Here is a 17,606-nt window from a genome sequence, read left to right on the forward strand (position 1 = left end):
CACAGAACTGTTGATGCAACAAGGTTTTAATGGTTAAAGAGGTGTGATCAGACTAATTAGCGGTTTTAAAAAAACATGATTTGACTTGCCGATATCCATTTGCAACTTTTATTTCCTTTTAGCATAACTATTAGACATACCATCTATCAAGGAAGGACATGGAAGAAGACTCTGTCTATACCTATTTCATTCTGTCTTTCTCCAGCTTTTAGTGTAATTCCTGCAGTCTTGAGGAGTTGCCCGAAAACACTGTTATTCTCTACAACTCCATCTTGGGGAATAGTCTTTTTTTTACCAGAGACTCGAGACTTCTTTATTTCTAAGACAGAGAAATTACTCACATAAGAGATATTAACCGCACAGATTTGAACAATGTTTCTTAATGCAAACAACTTAATTAAAAATAACCTTTAAGTCCAAATATTCCATCAGCATCTGAAATCCCTGAGAAGATGAAATGGACAATGTCTTCTAAGATAATCTCAGAGGCTACAGTCTTTGGTGGAGCGGAACCCCATAGAACAGACAGAATTTGTTTGATATAAACACACATAGGATTGTGCCATGAGAATGGTCAGTCGAAGACACTACAGATGAGGATACAGACAGGGGATGGATGGGATTTTAGAGAGCAGATATAGCATAGTGCAGTGGTTTTCAGCCTGAGGGCCCTAGCCTCTTTCCCCTTAAGGGGCAGGGGCAAGGGGGAGGCAGGGAGAAGGCAGCAGCCTGTTGGAGGTGTGGGGAGCCTTGTGCAAGCATCTGCAGAGCTCCCCAGGTCATCAGAAGTGAAAGTGGAGTGACTGTGTTCCACTTCCACGAAACTGGAAGAGGAGAGCGATTGCTCCACTTTTACTTCTAACTAGCTGGGGAGTCCTGCAGATGCTCGCACAAGGCTCCCCACACCTCCGACAGGCTGCTGCAGGGACTGGTGAGTGCAACCCAGTCCCTGCAGCCCTCCTGAGCGGTGCGGTCCTGGGGATCACATTGCAAGCATGATCATCCCCACAGCTGCACTGTGCTTCTGAGGCACTTCAAGCACCTCGGAAGTGCAATGCAACATGTACATTGTTCCAGCCCTCCTCTCTAGTTTGAAGTGGTCAGAAGAAGGGCCAGGGAATGTTCCCATAATTGTGCTGCACTTCTGAGACACCTGGAGCGCTTTGGAAATGCAATATGATGCTCATGATCCCCAGCTATCTTCTTTTTGAACTGGGGAAGGAGTGGGGATTATCTCTGCAGTTTTACTGTGCTTCTGAGATCCTCTGAGAACCTCCAAAGAACAGTGTGACTAGTGTGACTACTCGGACAATTTCCCACTCCTTCTCCAGTCCCGAACAGTCAATTTTCTTCCAAGATGCTTGGAGTAACTCCAAAGAATAGAGCAATTGTGGAGATTATTCTCCACTCCTCACGTTCAGCACATGTGCAGACCCCTGAACAAAATACAGGATTTTGTATTTAATACAAATTCAGTATTTACAATACAAATTTAATACTAATACAAATACAAATTCAGCCCCTTTCTTCCATTGATGTAATTAAATTACCTTTTTAAAAGATGATCATACTGAAGAAAAATATAAAATTTATGCTGTAAAGATATTAATATTTGGACTTTTTCTAGGAGCTACTAGCCAGTTTCATGTATTCAGTACCTAGAACTACAGAGAGTGAGAAAAAAAGAATAAGGGCCCATCTAATTCAGTATCCTGTTTCACATAGTAGCCCATCAGCTCAGGCTGGCTCTGGGAAGCCTCCAAGCAGGAGAGAAAGTCAGACTTCTTTCCCACCATCAGTCCCTGCAATTGGTATTCAGAGGTATATTGCCACTGAACCTAGAGGCAGCCATGCCTAGTAGCAATTGACAGTAGCAATGCCTCCCTGGGGCATTTGGTGGGCCACTGTGAGATACAGGAAGCTGGACTAAATGGGCCTATGGCCTGATCCAGTGGGGCTGTTCTTATGTTCTTATGACAGACTTGTCCTCTATGAATGTATTCAATATTCCAGTATAGGAAACCATTACAGAGAATAGCTCTTTGCATTACCTTGCTATTTCACTAAGTACTACTAGAAACAACAATATATTCTCTGACCAAAGAAATGTCAGGCAAAGACTCCTGCTTTACATACTTGGTAACTCTTCTATCAGGTTTTCTGCATTGGCACCAGACTTGGATGATTTCCGCTTTGAAGTCATGGCAACAGGTTCTGGTGCACCCTGTTACGAGAACACTGGAAAGAACAGGAAGAAGCAGGAGAAAGGAAACATCTTTATTTTAAATTTTGCAAATAATTTGGCAATCAAGAGAAATGATGGACAAACAACAGGCTTGTATAGGGAGGCTGCATAGACATGTTGCACAGATAGGTTTGTATGTTTTTGATAGACAAGAATTAATAAGTGAGTGGCAAAAGCAGGCAAACCATATTAAACCATATTAGACAAGCAGGAGGTGTGGAATGGAGGTTGAACTGGACTGGCTGCTTGGAATGGAGAGTGAAAGAAGTGGCTGGCGAATCTTCACAGGGGAGTGTGGAAGAGTCAGCTGGCAAAAAACTGGGTATCTTGAGAACCAGTCTGAGGGTTGGTTGGCAGCTGACTGAGGGCCCAATCCTCACCAACTTTTCAGCACTGATGCAGGCCCAATGCGGCCCTGAGGTAAAGGAACAAAGGCATTCATGCCTGTCTCCCCAGTGCAGGATGCAGCACACGCACCTCACTGGGACAGCTGCATCAGTGCTGGCAAGTTGGATAGGATGGGGCTCTGTGGCTGCAACCCTGTGCACACTAACCTGGGAGTAAGCCCCATTGACTATAATAGGGCTTACTTCTGAGTAAGGCATTGGACTGGCCTCTGAGGCTGCAACCCTGTGCACACTTCCCTGGGAGTGAGCCCCACTGACAAGAATGGGTCTGACTTCTGAGTAGACAGGCATAGGATGGGCTCTGAGGCTGCAATCCTGTCCACACTTCCCTGGGAGTAAGCCCCATTGACTATAATAGAGCTTACTTCTGAGTAGACAGGCATTGGACTGGGCTCTGAGGCTGCAACCCTGTGCACACTTCCCTGGGAGCAAGCCCCACTGACTCTAATGGGACTGACCTGGGCTCCCCTTCCCGGGACCCCAGCAGCGCGGCCTCCGCTCTTACCCGTCTGGGGCGCCGCTCAAGCCCGCGCGCGCGCCTCCTTCAAACGCTCCCGCGTCGCGACGACGTCACGGGCCGCCTCTTCTCCGGGCGCCGGGCAGAAGCGTCATCAGTCGCCCCCGGAAGGGCGAAGCGGGACCAGGCCGGTGCGGGGCAGGTAAGAAGCGGCGCCCGGGGGCGGGGGTGCCGGTGCTCCGCCTCGCCCCCGCCCTTCTCCGCGGCCACCCAGGCGGGCTTCGGCTGCAGGGGGCCCTGCCGGAAGAGCGGGCAGCGCCTGAGGCTCTTGTGGGCGCTGGGGGTGGAGGGCGCTCGCCGGGCTCCCTCTTGAGGGAAGGGCCCTTCAGCCTGCAGGTCTCCTCAGAGGTAAGTCCCAGGAAAGGGTGGAGAAGGTTGCAGCCTCCCAGCCCCATCCTCTGCCTGTCTACTCAGAAGTCAGTCCTATCACAGTCAGTGGGGCTTGCTCCCAGGTAAGGGTGGATAGGATTGCAACCGCAGAGCCCCATCCTCTGCAGGTCTACTCAGGTGTAAGTCCCATTAGCGTCACTGGGGCTTACTCCTAGGTAAGTGTGGGCAGGACTGTGGCCTGATATGAAAATGAGGCCTGGGGCTGAAGCCTTTTCTCCAAAGGTGACTTCCCCCCACCCTGCTGGGTGCTGAGCACCTTCTCCAGCCTCCGTCTTCCTTGAAAGAACAGGAGAGTGACTGTTGAGGGCCGCCATAAACCCAAATAATTTCATCATCTTGCCTTCTTGCACTGTCAGCTGCAGCTGGCAGTTGTTTGTTTGTTCTTGGTCTTTTTTTCAAGCTTGTAATGCAGAGGTTTTCAGACTGGGGAGTCACAATGCCCCAGCCTGAGGGCCCTGGCCTCTTTGCCCTTAAGGGGCAGGGAGGAAGCAGTGGTGCGAATTGTACTGCTCAGGGGAATGTAGGGGCTTGGCTGTGCTTACCAGAGCCTCCTGCAGCCTCCCGGGGTTGCGGGGAGCCCTGTGCCCCGATGCTTCAGAAGTGAAAGTGGAGCAATCCTGCCCCTCCTCTGCTAAACTGGAAGTGGAGCATGATCGCACAGGACTCCCCACACCCAGGGAAGGCTGCTGCGGGGACTAGTGAGTGTACCCCAGTCCCTGCAGCCCCCCCCAGCGTTGCCTTCCCCCACTGCCTTCCTCCCACCCCCACAAGGACTTACTGCAGGTTCCAAACTCCCAGAGAGTTTGAAAACCGCAGGTGTAATGGGTATGAAATGTTGTGGAATAGGGTACCAGGATGGGGTGGGTGAGAGTGGGACATCACCTTCTATTGCACTTTGGTGTCCTGGAACAAGAAGCATCCCTAAGAAAAAGAGCACCTGGGTGATAGCATACCAACTGATCTGATGTTTTTGGAAAGCCAAAGGCAGTTACTCTTGTTTCTGACTTAGTTGGCCATAAGATTAATCAGTCCTTACCTTTTGTACTTTTTGTTCTCTTATATGTTAAAGATCAGAGCTGATGTACCTGACCAGAACTGTATTTAAACCATGAGTGAGCCGGAGCTGTTGCTGGATTCCAATATTCGACTATGGGTGGTGCTTCCGATAGTTTTCATAACCTTCTTTGTTGGGATGATTCGCCACTATGTGTCTATCCTGTTACAGAGTGACAAAAAGCTCACTCAGGAACAAGTGTCTGATAGGTAAGAGATGCCTAGGATTGCACTATCAGTGTAGGATTTTTAGATTGTGAGCCTTATTGGGACAGGGAGCCATTAGTTATTTGATTTTCTCTGCAAACCGCTTTGTGAACTTTTTGTTGAAAATACTACTAATAATAATGATGTGTAGACTTCATTTTTATCTGCTTTTTAGCCCAAGAACTGGGTCTCAGAAAAGTGGCTACAGTGAGGAAAGACTGTGTGTTGCACTTCCAGTGTTTACAAACATCTGCACATTTTTTTAGACAAAGCAATGTATGAAGCAGCCATCAGTGGCAACAAATAAAATCTGTTGTTTTACAGTGAAGTCTACCATGAGAGAGGAGGAGCTACTTCTCAAATCAGCTCTTGTTGATCCTGAAATCTTTCTCAGTGTCTTTAAACTTTGCAAGGTGTTTGAAAGAAAGGAAATCTATATTCATGTTGATAATTTGTTAGGCCTTTCTATGTACTTCCAGTTTTTATCAATATAATATGTAGCGCATGTGAAAGAGTGTTTTCTGTCCTCCTTAATGTGTTTCTGTATGTGTAGTAATGGTTTTCTTTCTTTCAGCCAAGTCCTAATTCGAAGTAGAGTTCTCAGAGAAAATGGGAAGTACATTCCAAAGCAGGTATGCTTCTGTGTGTCACTCTTTTTTCCTAACAATTAAAGATGCTAGGAAGAAAGAACCTCAAATATTCCAATACTTGGAGCATGAATCCTCATAAGGATCTAGGTCAGAAGTGTCAAACATAAGGCCTGCAGGATGTGGCCAGCAGAAGCTCTTTATCCAGCCCTTGGGCTCTCAGCACCACCATCAGCTGCTCTCAGCTATTGGGCTGTGCTGTTGTATCATTGCTGACAGGGTAGCCCATGTGATAATTGGGCTCCCATAAATCTTGAAAATATGATTGAGATTTGCATATTTTCTCTTCTGTTGTTTACAGCTAATATGTTCCTAAGTGGAAAAAAGTACTTTTTTGGTCATGACCTGCATGACATCACTTCCTGCTTAATGATTTCCTGCCCTCAACAGGCATCCCAAATGCTATTTGGTCTCCTATATGAAACAAGTTTGACACCTTTGATCTAGATTAATGTTGGTAACATACATGCAGCAGGCCCAAATATTTCTATTGATATGAATGTGTTAGAATGACTTTCCAGCGCAATTAGGATGGTTGTACCCGATGCCTGTTGATCTAAAGTGGATAATGCATCAGGGACAGGGCTTATGCTAGAAATACCGTGGCTGACTTTGGAACCTCTTTCCATCTGGGATTGCCATATAATGCAGCATTTCAAAAACATAGTACTAATTGGTTTGATGGCTGCCATGCCATCATCTCAATTTACTGCCATGTCACAATTCTGGATCCATTACTTTTTGAAAACATGGTTGCTAAAATAGAGTATAGTTGTTCTGTAGTTACTGATTTACAGCATTAAAAATGGAGGAGACATTTTTACAAACAAAATATGTCACACCTACTTTATGTTAATGGCAAGAATTAATCAGGAACATAGTGATGATGGGGGGGAATTTGGGTGACCCACAGCAAGGACAATCTAGCAATAGTCTAAGCATATAATTGAGGCTGCTGATGAACCAGTTTATGCTTCCAACTAAATTTGTCCCCTAGTAGGACAGAAACAAGGTAGATTTCCAAAATAAATCTTTGCTTTCATTTATTTGTCTCTTATTATTTTCATGAGTATATTTATTTCTATACTATAAGGAGGAAAGTAGCTACTTGTATTGCTGTTGATCTTTTTGCAAACAAGTAACATGATTGTCTGTGGGGGGGAAGCATAAAGGTTAAATGTATGTTAGACTGGAAATGATAAAGAACAGAATAGTTTATGAAAGCACACTTATACATAGTTGCTTAAGAAGTTCATTTTTCTGTAGCAAAATTCATTAAATTGTGTTGCTCCATTTATACAGGGTGTCTTAAAAAAAAGTACATGCACTTTATAGTGTCAAATTGATTATGCTATAATTCGCACATATACAGGCAGGCCCTTGTATCCACAAATCCAGTATTAGCAAATTCAGTTATCTGCAGATCCAGAAGCCCCCTCACATGCCCATTTGCATTATTTAAAAGCTTACCAACAAAGTGTTTCTTGCTTTAATGGGTTGCTATAAGCATGCAAGGTTATAGTGTGACGTGAGTAGGCTGCTGGCAGCTTGAATACTTGATGAAACTAGATTGAACAGTAACAGGAAGCAGTTTACTTCCTGCTTCCTGTTAACATTTGATCTAGTTTCATCAAGTATTTAGGTTGCTGGCAGTCTGCTCACAATGCACTATAAGCTTAAATGCTTATAGCAACCTGTTAAAGCAAGAAACACTTCACCAGGAAGCTTTTAAACAGTGCTGATAGGTGCACACAGGGGAAACCACGTATCCGTGGTTTCCGTATCCTCAGTGCGTCCCTGGGATGGATCAGTGCATGCCTGTACTGCATATGGTGTACACAGAAGCAGTTGTTTGAGTTAATTTGTCAATGAATTAGACCAAGTGTGCAAAACATTCCCCATTGGTATTTATACACCACAGATATCGCTGAATAAGAAAACTGCAGAAATCCAGGTTTTCTACAATGAAGTGTATATGAATTAGAGTTAATTAAAAAAATTTTTGAGACACCCTGTATATATAGTGTGTCTGTTTCTAAATGATATCCTGAGCATAGATGGAAAAGAAACTAGAGGGGACTGTGTGACTTTTGAGGGATAAGAAGGAAAATTTCTCATTCAGTTGATTCTGGACCAGATCTTAGTTTCCTGTAAATTTGGGAATGTGGGGCGATGAGTTTGAAGTGCAAATGTTAGCCATCTGTTTTACTGCTCCTTTACAGAGGGGTAAACTGGATTTGTTCTTGAAGACCCATGTCCGCTTCCATTTGTCATTGTGATTTGTCTTTGTTTCCCAGTCCTTTCTGACACGGAAATATTTCTTCAATAATCCTGATGATGGATTCTTTAAGAAAACAAAAAGGAAGGTAGTGCCTCCTTCCCCAATGACAGGTGAGTAAGGTGTCTGTCGTCACACAAACAGAAAGCCTTTCTAGGAGAGCCTTACTACTTTTATGATGTGTTCATGTTGCCTTCTAAAACATGAGAAATAGAATTGTAACAAGAGGTCCTAGTTTGAGTTTGTGCTTCAGAATAGCTACCAGTTTGGAAAGTAGCTAGTTCCTTGATAAAACAAGATTTTTTTTTTTTTGCTTGCTTCCCATTCATGGGGCATGTTTCTTGAACTGAACTTAGAGCAACTGTTTGTTTGGTGAAATGATTTAACCCTTTTGTATCCTTGAAGGGAAGCAGAGCTGAAACAGCTCTGGCATCTGTTCAAGAGAGACTCACCATACACTGTGGAGCACATAGTGCGTATCTATGTAGTCAAGAACAGTTGATCCTGCTTTGACTGTGTCCTTTCCTATCTTCAATAACAAAATTAGATACTGAAAGGAAGACTAAACCAGGATTATCTCTTCAATCATGCTGAAGGGGCAGGTGTGTGTGTAGAAGACTATCTAGAAATCCAAGGATGCAGTGCATTCCTATTATGTGCTCACCTGATCTGTGTTTGCCTTGCAGATCCTACCATGCTGACTGATATGATGAAAGGGAATGTAACTAATGTGCTGCCTATGATTCTAATTGGTGGCTGGATCAACATGACCTTCTCAGGATTTGTCACAAGTGAGTGTCAGTTAGGAATCTAAGCCTATGTGAACTGAGTGCCCTGAATCTCTTTGGTACACTATTGCATTTTCTCAGTGGAGCTTGTCTCTCTGCTTGGTAATTGTGGAAGGATCAGAAATGAAGGCTTTGTTTAAGTCCTAGTTTCTCAACCAAAGTTTCTCATTCTAAAATAGTAATAGTAACTTGCTTTGCATTGGTGCTGGAATTTGTTAGAAATGTTGACACTTGGACCTGGAAAATAGGAATAACTGATGTCTGTAATTCCAGTACAGGAAGTAACGATCCCTCTTTAGGTGTTTAAAACGTTTATCTTTCCAATCCTGTTCATGGGCCTTGCTTGCTAGCAGTGTTGGGAACTTGAGTCAGGTGACTCATACTCAAGTTGTGAAAATGCATGTTTTTCAGTGACTTGCTGACTCGTGAGTCACACGTGGAAGACTCTGAAAAAGACTCAAGTCAGGGCCCCCTTAACTTGGCACTCATCCCCACACTTGCTGACTCGAGTTTGCTTGTGTCTGGGGGTGCTTACTTATTGTTTTTGCCACGTGGAAAACCCCATAGGGCCATCATTCCAACAGCGAGCAGCAGGGAGTTCCAGCCAGGAGGCAGGAAAAGGTTAATGATGGGGGGAGGCAGGAGTGAGCTCTTTTCCCCCTATCTCTGATAGGAAGGAAGGAAGGAAGGAACGGATGATCATTGGACAAAGGATGGACATTTGGATATTTTTATTGGCTGAGGGAGAGCAGGAGGAGGGGCCCCCGAGGGGTTTCCTGCCAGATGCCCTGGGAGGTGGGAGAAGACTCTTTTGCCTGATTTTGCTTTCCAACCTTGTGGTTTCTTGACTCCATTGTTACTTGGGGAGCAAGCCTCATTGAACAACCGGCTACAGTGGGACTACTTCTGAGGAGGGCTGCCAAGGATCTGGTCATCCTGGTAAGCCTCCCAGCTGCTGCTCCTCATGACTGTCCTCCCTCTAGCCACTTCTGTCCTGGCTCTTATTCACTCCTTCCCACTCCTTCCTGCCCTGTTTACAGAAGGGCAGGTGAATGAGTAAAGAGAACTTTCTCACACACACAAACACACCCCAAACACACACACTCCCCGGCAACAGCCCCATTTTTTCTGCAGCTGGCTTTTTAAAGGGGAGGGTGACTTGACTCAAATCCATTAGAGTTGCTAAAGGGTGACTCGGAAACTTGGAAATTACCCCTATCTGGACTCTTTTTTTAGTTGAGTAGTGAGGGTCAGTGACTCTGAGACTCAAATTGAGTCAAGCCCTGCTGGGTTTTCCCAACACTGCTGCTAGTGGGTAGTAGGTCTCTCCCATGCAGTTTGGATCTCGTATTCATTTGTGTATTGCATAACAATTTTTTGTTTCATCTTTTTGGCATTGCTTGATTTGTTTGGGTTTTTAAAAAATCTTCTTTTCTCTTTGCTCAATATATCTACCTATCTTAATGAAGTGGGCTCTGATCCATGCAAGCTGATGCTGCAGGATACTACTGCATACTACACTGTTTTTGCTGCAACAGACTGAGGGCCCAATCCTATCCAGTTTTCTAGTGCTGGTGCTGCTCTGCCTATGGGGTATGCCCTCCTTTCCATGTTGGGGAGGCAGTCACAGAGAGCTCCTCAAGGTATGGGAACATTTGTTCCCTTATCTCTGGGCTGTATTGCGGCTGCACCAATGCTGGAAAGTTGGATAGGATTGGGCCTTAATACAGCTATTCTTCTGGACTTGATTTCATACTGCTGTTTTGAAGGTTTTAAAACAGCAATATATCAATTTTTACCATTAATTGTGAATTACCATTGTAGCATATGAGGTCAGTGTCATGGTCCTCTCTGTCCTAGGACATGGTCCAGTTCTGGGGATGCTTTCCTGCACTAATGCAAAATGCGTGCAAGGATATTTGCCCTTCCCACCTCCCAGTTTGCCTTTCTCCGTCTTGCTCTTCCCCTCTCTACCTGGAGGCTGGCTGGCTCCCCATCTACAAGATATGAAGGCAATTCCTTCTCCTCTCAACATTTCTGCCCAGTTACGATCTTGGGTAGCAGTCCTGCTGCCTGGCAGCTATTAGCTGATAGGGATGAGAAGGCACTTCCTTCTCCTACCCAGCAGTCAATAAAAGTTGTTCCCAAGGCCCTAGAGGCTGTGTGGCAGGCTAAGTCCATTTTGAAAATCTAGAGTTATGCAGTGACTCAGAGTTAATAAAAATTTAACATGCAAGTTGCACATTATATTTTAAACTGAACTTTTAGCCTGCTGTGAGTCCTTCTTACAGCCATGGAGCAAGTTGCTGCGACCCCAGCCCATACCTGTCCTCTGACATTTGTCAGCAGTGCCATTGCAGTTCTTATCCAGCAGCCACTCACTTGTGCATTCTGCCATCTGACCACTGAGACTAATTCACATTGCACCTGTTTTATTTTCCATTTTGTTTCATGCTCTGTTTAATTTGTTTAATAGCTCTGGGGCTAGCCTGATTTCCTGGGCCGTTCAGTTTCGCATGATCATAAGAACTGCCTTACTATCCAATCAAAGTTCTGCATAATCTCTCTCTAAAATTGTCATATCTCACCGTTACCTTTTAAAAAGAGGAGGCTAAGGTGACTTAAGAACCATAAGTTTAGTTCACATCATGGATAGCCAATTTTAGTCAGACTGGCAACTTTGCATTAGAGTTTTCTCTTTGGATGCCTAGTGTCTGTGTGATGGGGAAGCCTGGAAGATCAAGCTTGACTTTGTAATTTCACTCCTGGATATCATAATGTGACAGAAAGGCACAGCTACCTCATGTAGGCCTTTCAAGATAAATTCTTGTGCAGAAAGCAGTCTGTTAAGACCAAGCTGTACCCAGCAGGAATTTATAGTATACCAAATGTCAGAGGTAATCCAGACTCCTCACCTTTTACCTTTTAGGCACAATCTTGTTGCTGTCACCCTGTCCCTTCTCATCCCACCCTAATGTTCCTTGTCCCTATAAATGGAAAGCACATTACCAGTGACTGATTCTGTGTTCAGTCACTGTCATGTTGAATTTAAAGAATTGAGTGATGGGGGGGGGGGAACATGCAGCATTATCACTCTGCTTTATCAAGCTGTGTTATAGTGTGGGGTCATTTCCTTTCATAAACAGGATAGAAAGGCCTGGTAAGCAGATGGCTTGCAATCATGTCTGTGTAGCAGTGAGAGAGAACCACTTTCAAAATGTGTTCATGGAAGTTGGCTGGAGACCAAATAGCAAGCTGTTATTGCCATCAAGCAGATGGCACAAATGCTAACGCATCTAAATCCCAAACCCAATCAGCATTTTTATTAGTTCAGTGTGTTCAGGATGTTCATGCACTCTGCAACAGGTATGGATTGTATCTCACTTTGGAAGTTGGCGTGACCTCTTAGCTGAATTAAAAACAGACGAAGCATATTTTTTCATTCGTTTATGTTAGGGGTGAGCAAACATTTTGGCAGGAGGGCCATATCATCTCTCTGACACTGCGTTGGGGACTGGGGGGAAAAAGAATTAATTTACATTTCAAATTTGATTAAATTAACATAAATGAATACATTGGAGACAAATTTATATGAATGAATAAATTTTACTGAGCTTATTTATAATACACATGAGAACTATAATACAGGCATGTAGAACCACATGAGAACTATGAACTGTTTGCCACACACCACTTGCACAGTGAAAACATGCAGAACAACCCAGAAACACAAGGAGACATAAGCAGTCGCAGGCCAGCACAGGCTTCAACAGTCTCTGATGGGCCAGAAGCTCCCTGCAGGCCAGATTGGGGGTCCTGAGGGCTGCAAATGGTTCATGGGCAGGGATTTGCCCACCTCTGTTTTAGGTGATTTAAAATGGTTTAAGCAAAGGATAAATAATGTTCACATTCTGCTACTGTTGCTTTGCTACAAGTCCCATTATTACTATCACTTGTCATGATCTCTACATTTTCCATTGAGGAAACTTGTAACTTTTGAAGTCACTCTTTTCTCAGTTTCCTGGCTTGGCTCACCAGCATTCTGTGTTGAAATGTCAATCTGTGGTTTGTATTCTGGTCTCCTTGCACACACTCTCATGGAGAAAACATTTCATGCACAACTTACCATTGTTTCCGATAAAGACTCAAAGTTAGTCTTTACAAACATTCAGAAGTGCTTCAATAAATAAATAGCTTTCTCAATAAATAGCTTTAGAAGCTCTAAAAAGCTTCATTTGAAACCTACTTCATGTTGTTGTCTCCAGTCACCTTGTCTCTGGTACTTCCTTTCAGTCCTCTTGCTTCTGTCTTAAACCCTGTTTCCAAAGATATTCCCCTCTCTCAATTGGCCAGCCCATGTGGCATTATTAATCAAATCCCAGTACTGACTTCCCACTGCCTTCTGCATCCAGCATAAAATTATGACCTGACCTCTAGGCCCAGAACACCCTTCCTTCTTAAAACCCATTTTTTCATGCAGTCTGTGGCTTAACCTTTTAGTCCTGGTCTCCTCCCTGAAAAGTAACTGAAGGCAACAATCCTAAAACACTTTTTAGAGGGCAAGTGTCATCAGCTAAACAGGACTGACGTCTGACCAAACAAACTTAGGATGCCCTGAATATATGTGTGCGTGCTCCTGTTGTCCCTTGCTAATCGTATCCTCCCTTCTCACCCCAGCCTCTGCACTGTCAAAATATCCATTTTAAGCTCCTTGGAGGCTGGAACACGTGTTCTTAGCTACGTTCCTTTCTAAAGTGCCATATACACGGCTGCAATATAATGGTGGTTTTGTGACAAAATGTTCTTTTTCCTTCCTGACAGCTAAGGTCCCTTTTCCTTTGACGCTGCGTTTTAAACCAATGTTACAGCAGGGTATTGAGTTACTTACTTTGGATGCATCCTGGTAAGTGTTCCTCCCGGTTCACTGTATTCTGAACAATGTTTAATGCTCAAGAATATGAGAGCTGTTTCAGGGCACTCGGGCATTTTTCAAGATTTGAGGTAACTGAGGCCAAATCTCTTTGTTTCCTTAGGGTAAGCTCTGCTTCCTGGTATTTTCTAAATGTGTTTGGTCTTCGAAGCATTTATACCCTCATTCTTGGCCAAGATAACGGTAAGATATTGCTGTTTATGTAAAGTTAATTGTTCTTGTTTGCTATGTAAGTGATAAGTCAAAGAGCAGTAAAGGGGCCAAACCATGCCTAATGAATCTCTGCTGTCCCACAAGAGTACTCTAGTTGTTTCATGTTATAGGTCATATGATTTGCAGAATGTTTCTTCAGTGGCCTTAATTCAAATGACTGGATGGGAGAGTTTGGCAGTATTGTGAGATCCTGTGGGTAAAATGCCATAGGCTTCCTTTCCTAGAAAATCCTTTCCTGCTGGGAGCTTTTTCTTTCTGAAGTGTTTCTTATGGGCCCAGTTGCCCATATTCATGTGTGTTGGAAATCATAATAGAAAATACTTCATTGGTAAGGCATAGGAAAACACAGCCTCCTGCAGTGGCTTTAAATGTTTATCTGCCTCATTTATTCAACACTGCAGGAGTACTGTGCTGTTCCCCTGCTAAGCATTACAGTGTGTCAACTGCGTATCTGAACATCTCTCCTGTTGATGATCTTAGTATCTTTGGATATGGAGTAACATGAACCACTCTATCGCATTTGCAGCTGCAGACCAGTCCAGAGTCATGCAGGAACAGATGACAGGGGCTGCAATGGCTATGCCTGCTGACACTAATAAAGCTTTCAAGGTATGGGGCTTCTGTTTCAAATGCTGAACTGGACTCTTAAAGTTGTATACAGTATTGCTTGCATTCCTTGAATGTGTAGGAAAGTTTCAAAGGGAAAAATGTCTGCAAAATATGATAGCCTTAAACACATATTATATAAATGTATGCTAAAGAACTTTCTGGTGGGACTGAAGACACTGAGATCTAGTAGTCTCCTTTTGGCAGTTCAGAGTCCTGAACTGAGCAGTTCAGAGTTTGGCAGTCCTTTTGGCAGTCTCCTTTTGGCAGTTCAGAGACAGGTAGATGTTGATCATGAAGACTACCAGCCAAGAACTATGCCCATTCTTCACTGTCCAGTCCTGGAACGTGCTGGAATCCCTAGCATGTATGCACTGCTGAAACAGAGACGCCTGCGTTGGCTCGGTCATGTCGTGAGAATGGATGATGGCTGGATCCCAAAGGATCTCCTCTATGGAGAACCCATGCAAGGAAAGCGCCCTACAGGTAGACCACAGCTGCAATACAAGGACATCTGCAAGAGGGATCTGAAGGCCTTAGGAGTGGACCTCAACAAGTGGGAAACCCTGGCCTCTGAGCGGCCTGCTTGGAGGCAGGGTGTGCAGCATGGCCTTTCCCAGTTTGAAGAGACACTTGGCCAACAGACTGAGGCAAAGAGGCAAAGAAGGAAGGCCCATAGCCAGGGAGACAGACCAGGGACAGACTGCACTTGCTCCCGGTGTGGAAGGGATTGTCACTCCCGGATTGGCCTTTTCAGCCACACTAGACGCTGTTCCAGAACCACCATTCAGAGCGCGATACCGTAGTCTTTCGAGACTGAAGGTTGCCAACACATAGTCTCTCTTCCTGCACCAAACATATCATACCATGCCATTTTCTACCACCACATTGCTTCCCTATGTGGCCTAAAACATCCGTCCTTGTGACAATCTCCCACCATAAACAAATTCCTTTTCTATATTCCAGGGAAGACCTAAACTGGAAATGCACACAGAAATTTCACTTGAAAACTTAATGGTAGTATGGTGTAAAACTCAGCCTAAACCGAAGGTTTTTTTGAATAAAACAAAGTCAAAAGTCAACCAAGGGCTCTCAAGATGGAGTTTAAGAGAAGAAGGTTATGTGTTTGTACTGTTGCTGGCCTGTCAATGCTCTTTCTCATTGCAGACAGAATGGGAGGCTCTAGAATTGACTGATCACCAGTGGGCACTAGAGGATGTTGAAGAAGAACTAATGGCTAAAGACCTCCGCTTTGAAGGCATGTTTAAGGAAGAACTGCAGACATCCATGTTCTGAGCTCTTTTGTATGATTGGCATTACACTGGTTATGTTTAATGTGTTCAGTGTATTCTTACTTGATGGTCTCAATAAATATGATCAGAACTTCTGTGAGCAACATACCTATAAGACTGAGTGTTGTCTCATCTGATGTCTTGAATCCTGATGGTGATATGAATCTGAGCAGAAACTTAACTCATGTAATCATTAACCAGATTTATTGGAGGGAAAAGTTTATAATCTCAGCACAATTAGAAATGGATATTCATGCAGATTTTATGAAATCAACCAATTGCTGTTCTAGGAACATTTAAGTCTAATTGAGTCTTGTTTCAGCCATTCCAAAATATTGGTAAATTATTCAGCCTGAACCCTCTTTGTGTTGTCAAGACTCTGGCTTGCCACATGTGAAGAGTGCTTCTGAACATGGGCAGAGAATCTTAACCACTGTATTGCTACAAACCTGCACATAACTTAATTTTGATGGCAGGAGCCACCAACGATGGCTTTCTAGTGCCTCTCATTTTCAGAAACAGGTTACTGATTATAATAGCAAAATAAACACTTTGGCGCTAGCTGAAATCCTCCCTAGATCCATCTATGATTAGATTTCTTTCACATAGGCTGCAATCCTTTGCATACTTTCCTAAGAGTAAATCCCAATGAACTCGGTGCTGCCTACTGCTGAGTAGATATCCTTACGATGATACTGTTAGGAATGTGATTGGAATGTTAGTAAAACTAGAAGAAATCCCTTTTTATTGAGAGATTCATTTTGTCTTTGGAAATCAGGCTTGAGGTCTGACTGTTATTGCTCCCTGAGGAAATAAGCCCCAAGAGAGCATGTGTGTATATCCTAAGATACTTGGTATGTGAATTGTGCTCTTGGTTTTTGGAGGCTTGTATGTACATTCCTAAAATTCATAATGCCAGAAATATTTTTCCCTATTTACTAGCCAAAAAAATGGCTGTGTGGCAGCTGTCTGATACTGTGAAAGTAAAGTGGTACAATAAAAGTGAAATGTCTATTGGAGGAATGCGGTTTTCCTTCTAATGCCTTGAAATTGGTGAGAATACAGATCTTTGAATGAACTGTTCAGAGTACTGTTTGGTGTATACTTGATAGACTTCTGTACATGAGAACAATGAAGGGAACAGTTCACTGCTCTTATACCTGCAAAAAGCAAGGTGGAATGTTATGAGCACTAACTCAATACCTGTGATAAGGTAAATAATGAAATAAAGGGAATATACAGTATATAATGAGTTCAGTGGCGTTTGTATACAATAGCTTTATCTAGAAAGGCTGGTTGCATACACAACAGCTACTGGCCCAAGAGGGAGCATGCAGATCTCATTCTGCAAGAGATGGAGCTGTTATGTTGAGCATCCTGATGCACATCTACACCCATGGAGAGTCTGCTCCTGTGCACAGATCTCCCACAGCAATTACAGGTAGGATTAGTGAGCCCATCTCCCTGTCAATAGAATAGATTGTTTATCAAAACTTTGAGGGTTTCAGGGTCTTCCCTGTTTACTAGGCATCATAGCTCCATCCAACGTTATGCTTATATGGAAATCAGAAAGACACAACAAGCAGCACTGTACTTTGACTCAGCCATCCCAACTGGTAAGGTTGCTTTATCCATGACGTCTCCAGGTAATAAAAGCAACATATGCAACAGCACGAAACACAACAGAAGGGCTTTTCAAACTACAGTAGCTCAGACACTGAGAGGTAGGTGGAGCTGCTTATCTGCTTCATGTACCATTTGCTGATTTATTTTACTAAGTAAACTGCTTTGTGAACTCCTGTTGAAAAAGGTGGTATATAAATATTCTTCATAATAGGCAGGCTATTCTTTAGAAATGATATAGATGCTTTTCTGTATTTCATAGAAACCTACTGGGGAATCCTGCCGGCTGCATAAGATGGAGGGCCAGATGTGGCCTGTGAGACCCCTAGTTTAAGAAATGACAGTAAACAATTGTAGAACAGCTGGTGCCATATCGCTCTCAGTACAGGCAAGTTCTGTCTTAAGAAACA

General features: G+C 43.7%; 2 protein-coding genes across 4 annotated transcripts in view; one reads left to right on the forward strand and one right to left on the reverse strand.

Annotated features, from left to right (window-relative positions):
• The window catches only part of FANCD2 (FA complementation group D2), a 57,754-nt gene extending 55,551 nt beyond the window's left edge, over window positions 1-2,203 (reverse strand). For both annotated transcript variants that reach the window (XM_066614974.1, XM_066614973.1), the window contains exons 1-2: window positions 2,137-2,203; window positions 182-319 (exon numbers count right to left, since the gene is read on the reverse strand). In XM_066614974.1, coding sequence (XP_066471071.1) covers window positions 182-319; window positions 2,137-2,203 — 205 coding nt within the window. The remainder of the gene's footprint in view (window positions 1-181; window positions 320-2,136) is intronic.
• Window positions 2,204-3,231: 1,028 nt separating this feature from the next.
• EMC3 (ER membrane protein complex subunit 3) lies at window positions 3,232-16,822 on the forward strand. 2 transcript variants are annotated; one of them, XM_066617840.1, is made up of 9 exons: window positions 3,232-3,311; window positions 4,629-4,822; window positions 5,394-5,451; window positions 7,764-7,857; window positions 8,431-8,535; window positions 13,354-13,435; window positions 13,566-13,645; window positions 14,202-14,284; window positions 15,449-16,822. In XM_066617840.1, the coding sequence occupies exons 2-9, from the start codon at window positions 4,668-4,670 to the stop codon at window positions 15,575-15,577; spliced, it is 786 nt and encodes a 261-aa protein (XP_066473937.1). In that variant the 5' UTR covers window positions 3,232-3,311; window positions 4,629-4,667; the 3' UTR covers window positions 15,578-16,822. The 2 variants fall into 2 exon arrangements, with proteins under 2 accessions (XP_066473937.1, XP_066473938.1); XM_066617841.1 differs by lacking the exon at window positions 3,232-3,311 and adding an exon at window positions 3,318-3,517.
• Window positions 16,823-17,606: the final 784 nt, after the last annotated feature.

This window comes from Tiliqua scincoides, chromosome 2 (genome assembly GCF_035046505.1).
Source record: "Tiliqua scincoides isolate rTilSci1 chromosome 2, rTilSci1.hap2, whole genome shotgun sequence".
Classification (NCBI taxonomy): Eukaryota; Metazoa; Chordata; class Lepidosauria; order Squamata; family Scincidae; genus Tiliqua; species Tiliqua scincoides.

Excerpts from the sequence above, each read along its gene's own strand:
- EMC3 (XM_066617840.1), top strand. The coding sequence starts at position 4,668 with ATGAGTGAGCCGGAGCTGTTGCTGGATTCCAATATTCGACTATGGGTG. Across the intron at positions 4,823-5,393 it reads CAGGAACAAGTGTCTGATAG|CCAAGTCCTAATTCGAAGTA; the intron begins GTAAGAGATGCC and ends TCTTTCTTTCAG. Across the intron at positions 8,536-13,353 it reads CTTCTCAGGATTTGTCACAA|CTAAGGTCCCTTTTCCTTTG; the intron begins GTGAGTGTCAGT and ends CCTTCCTGACAG.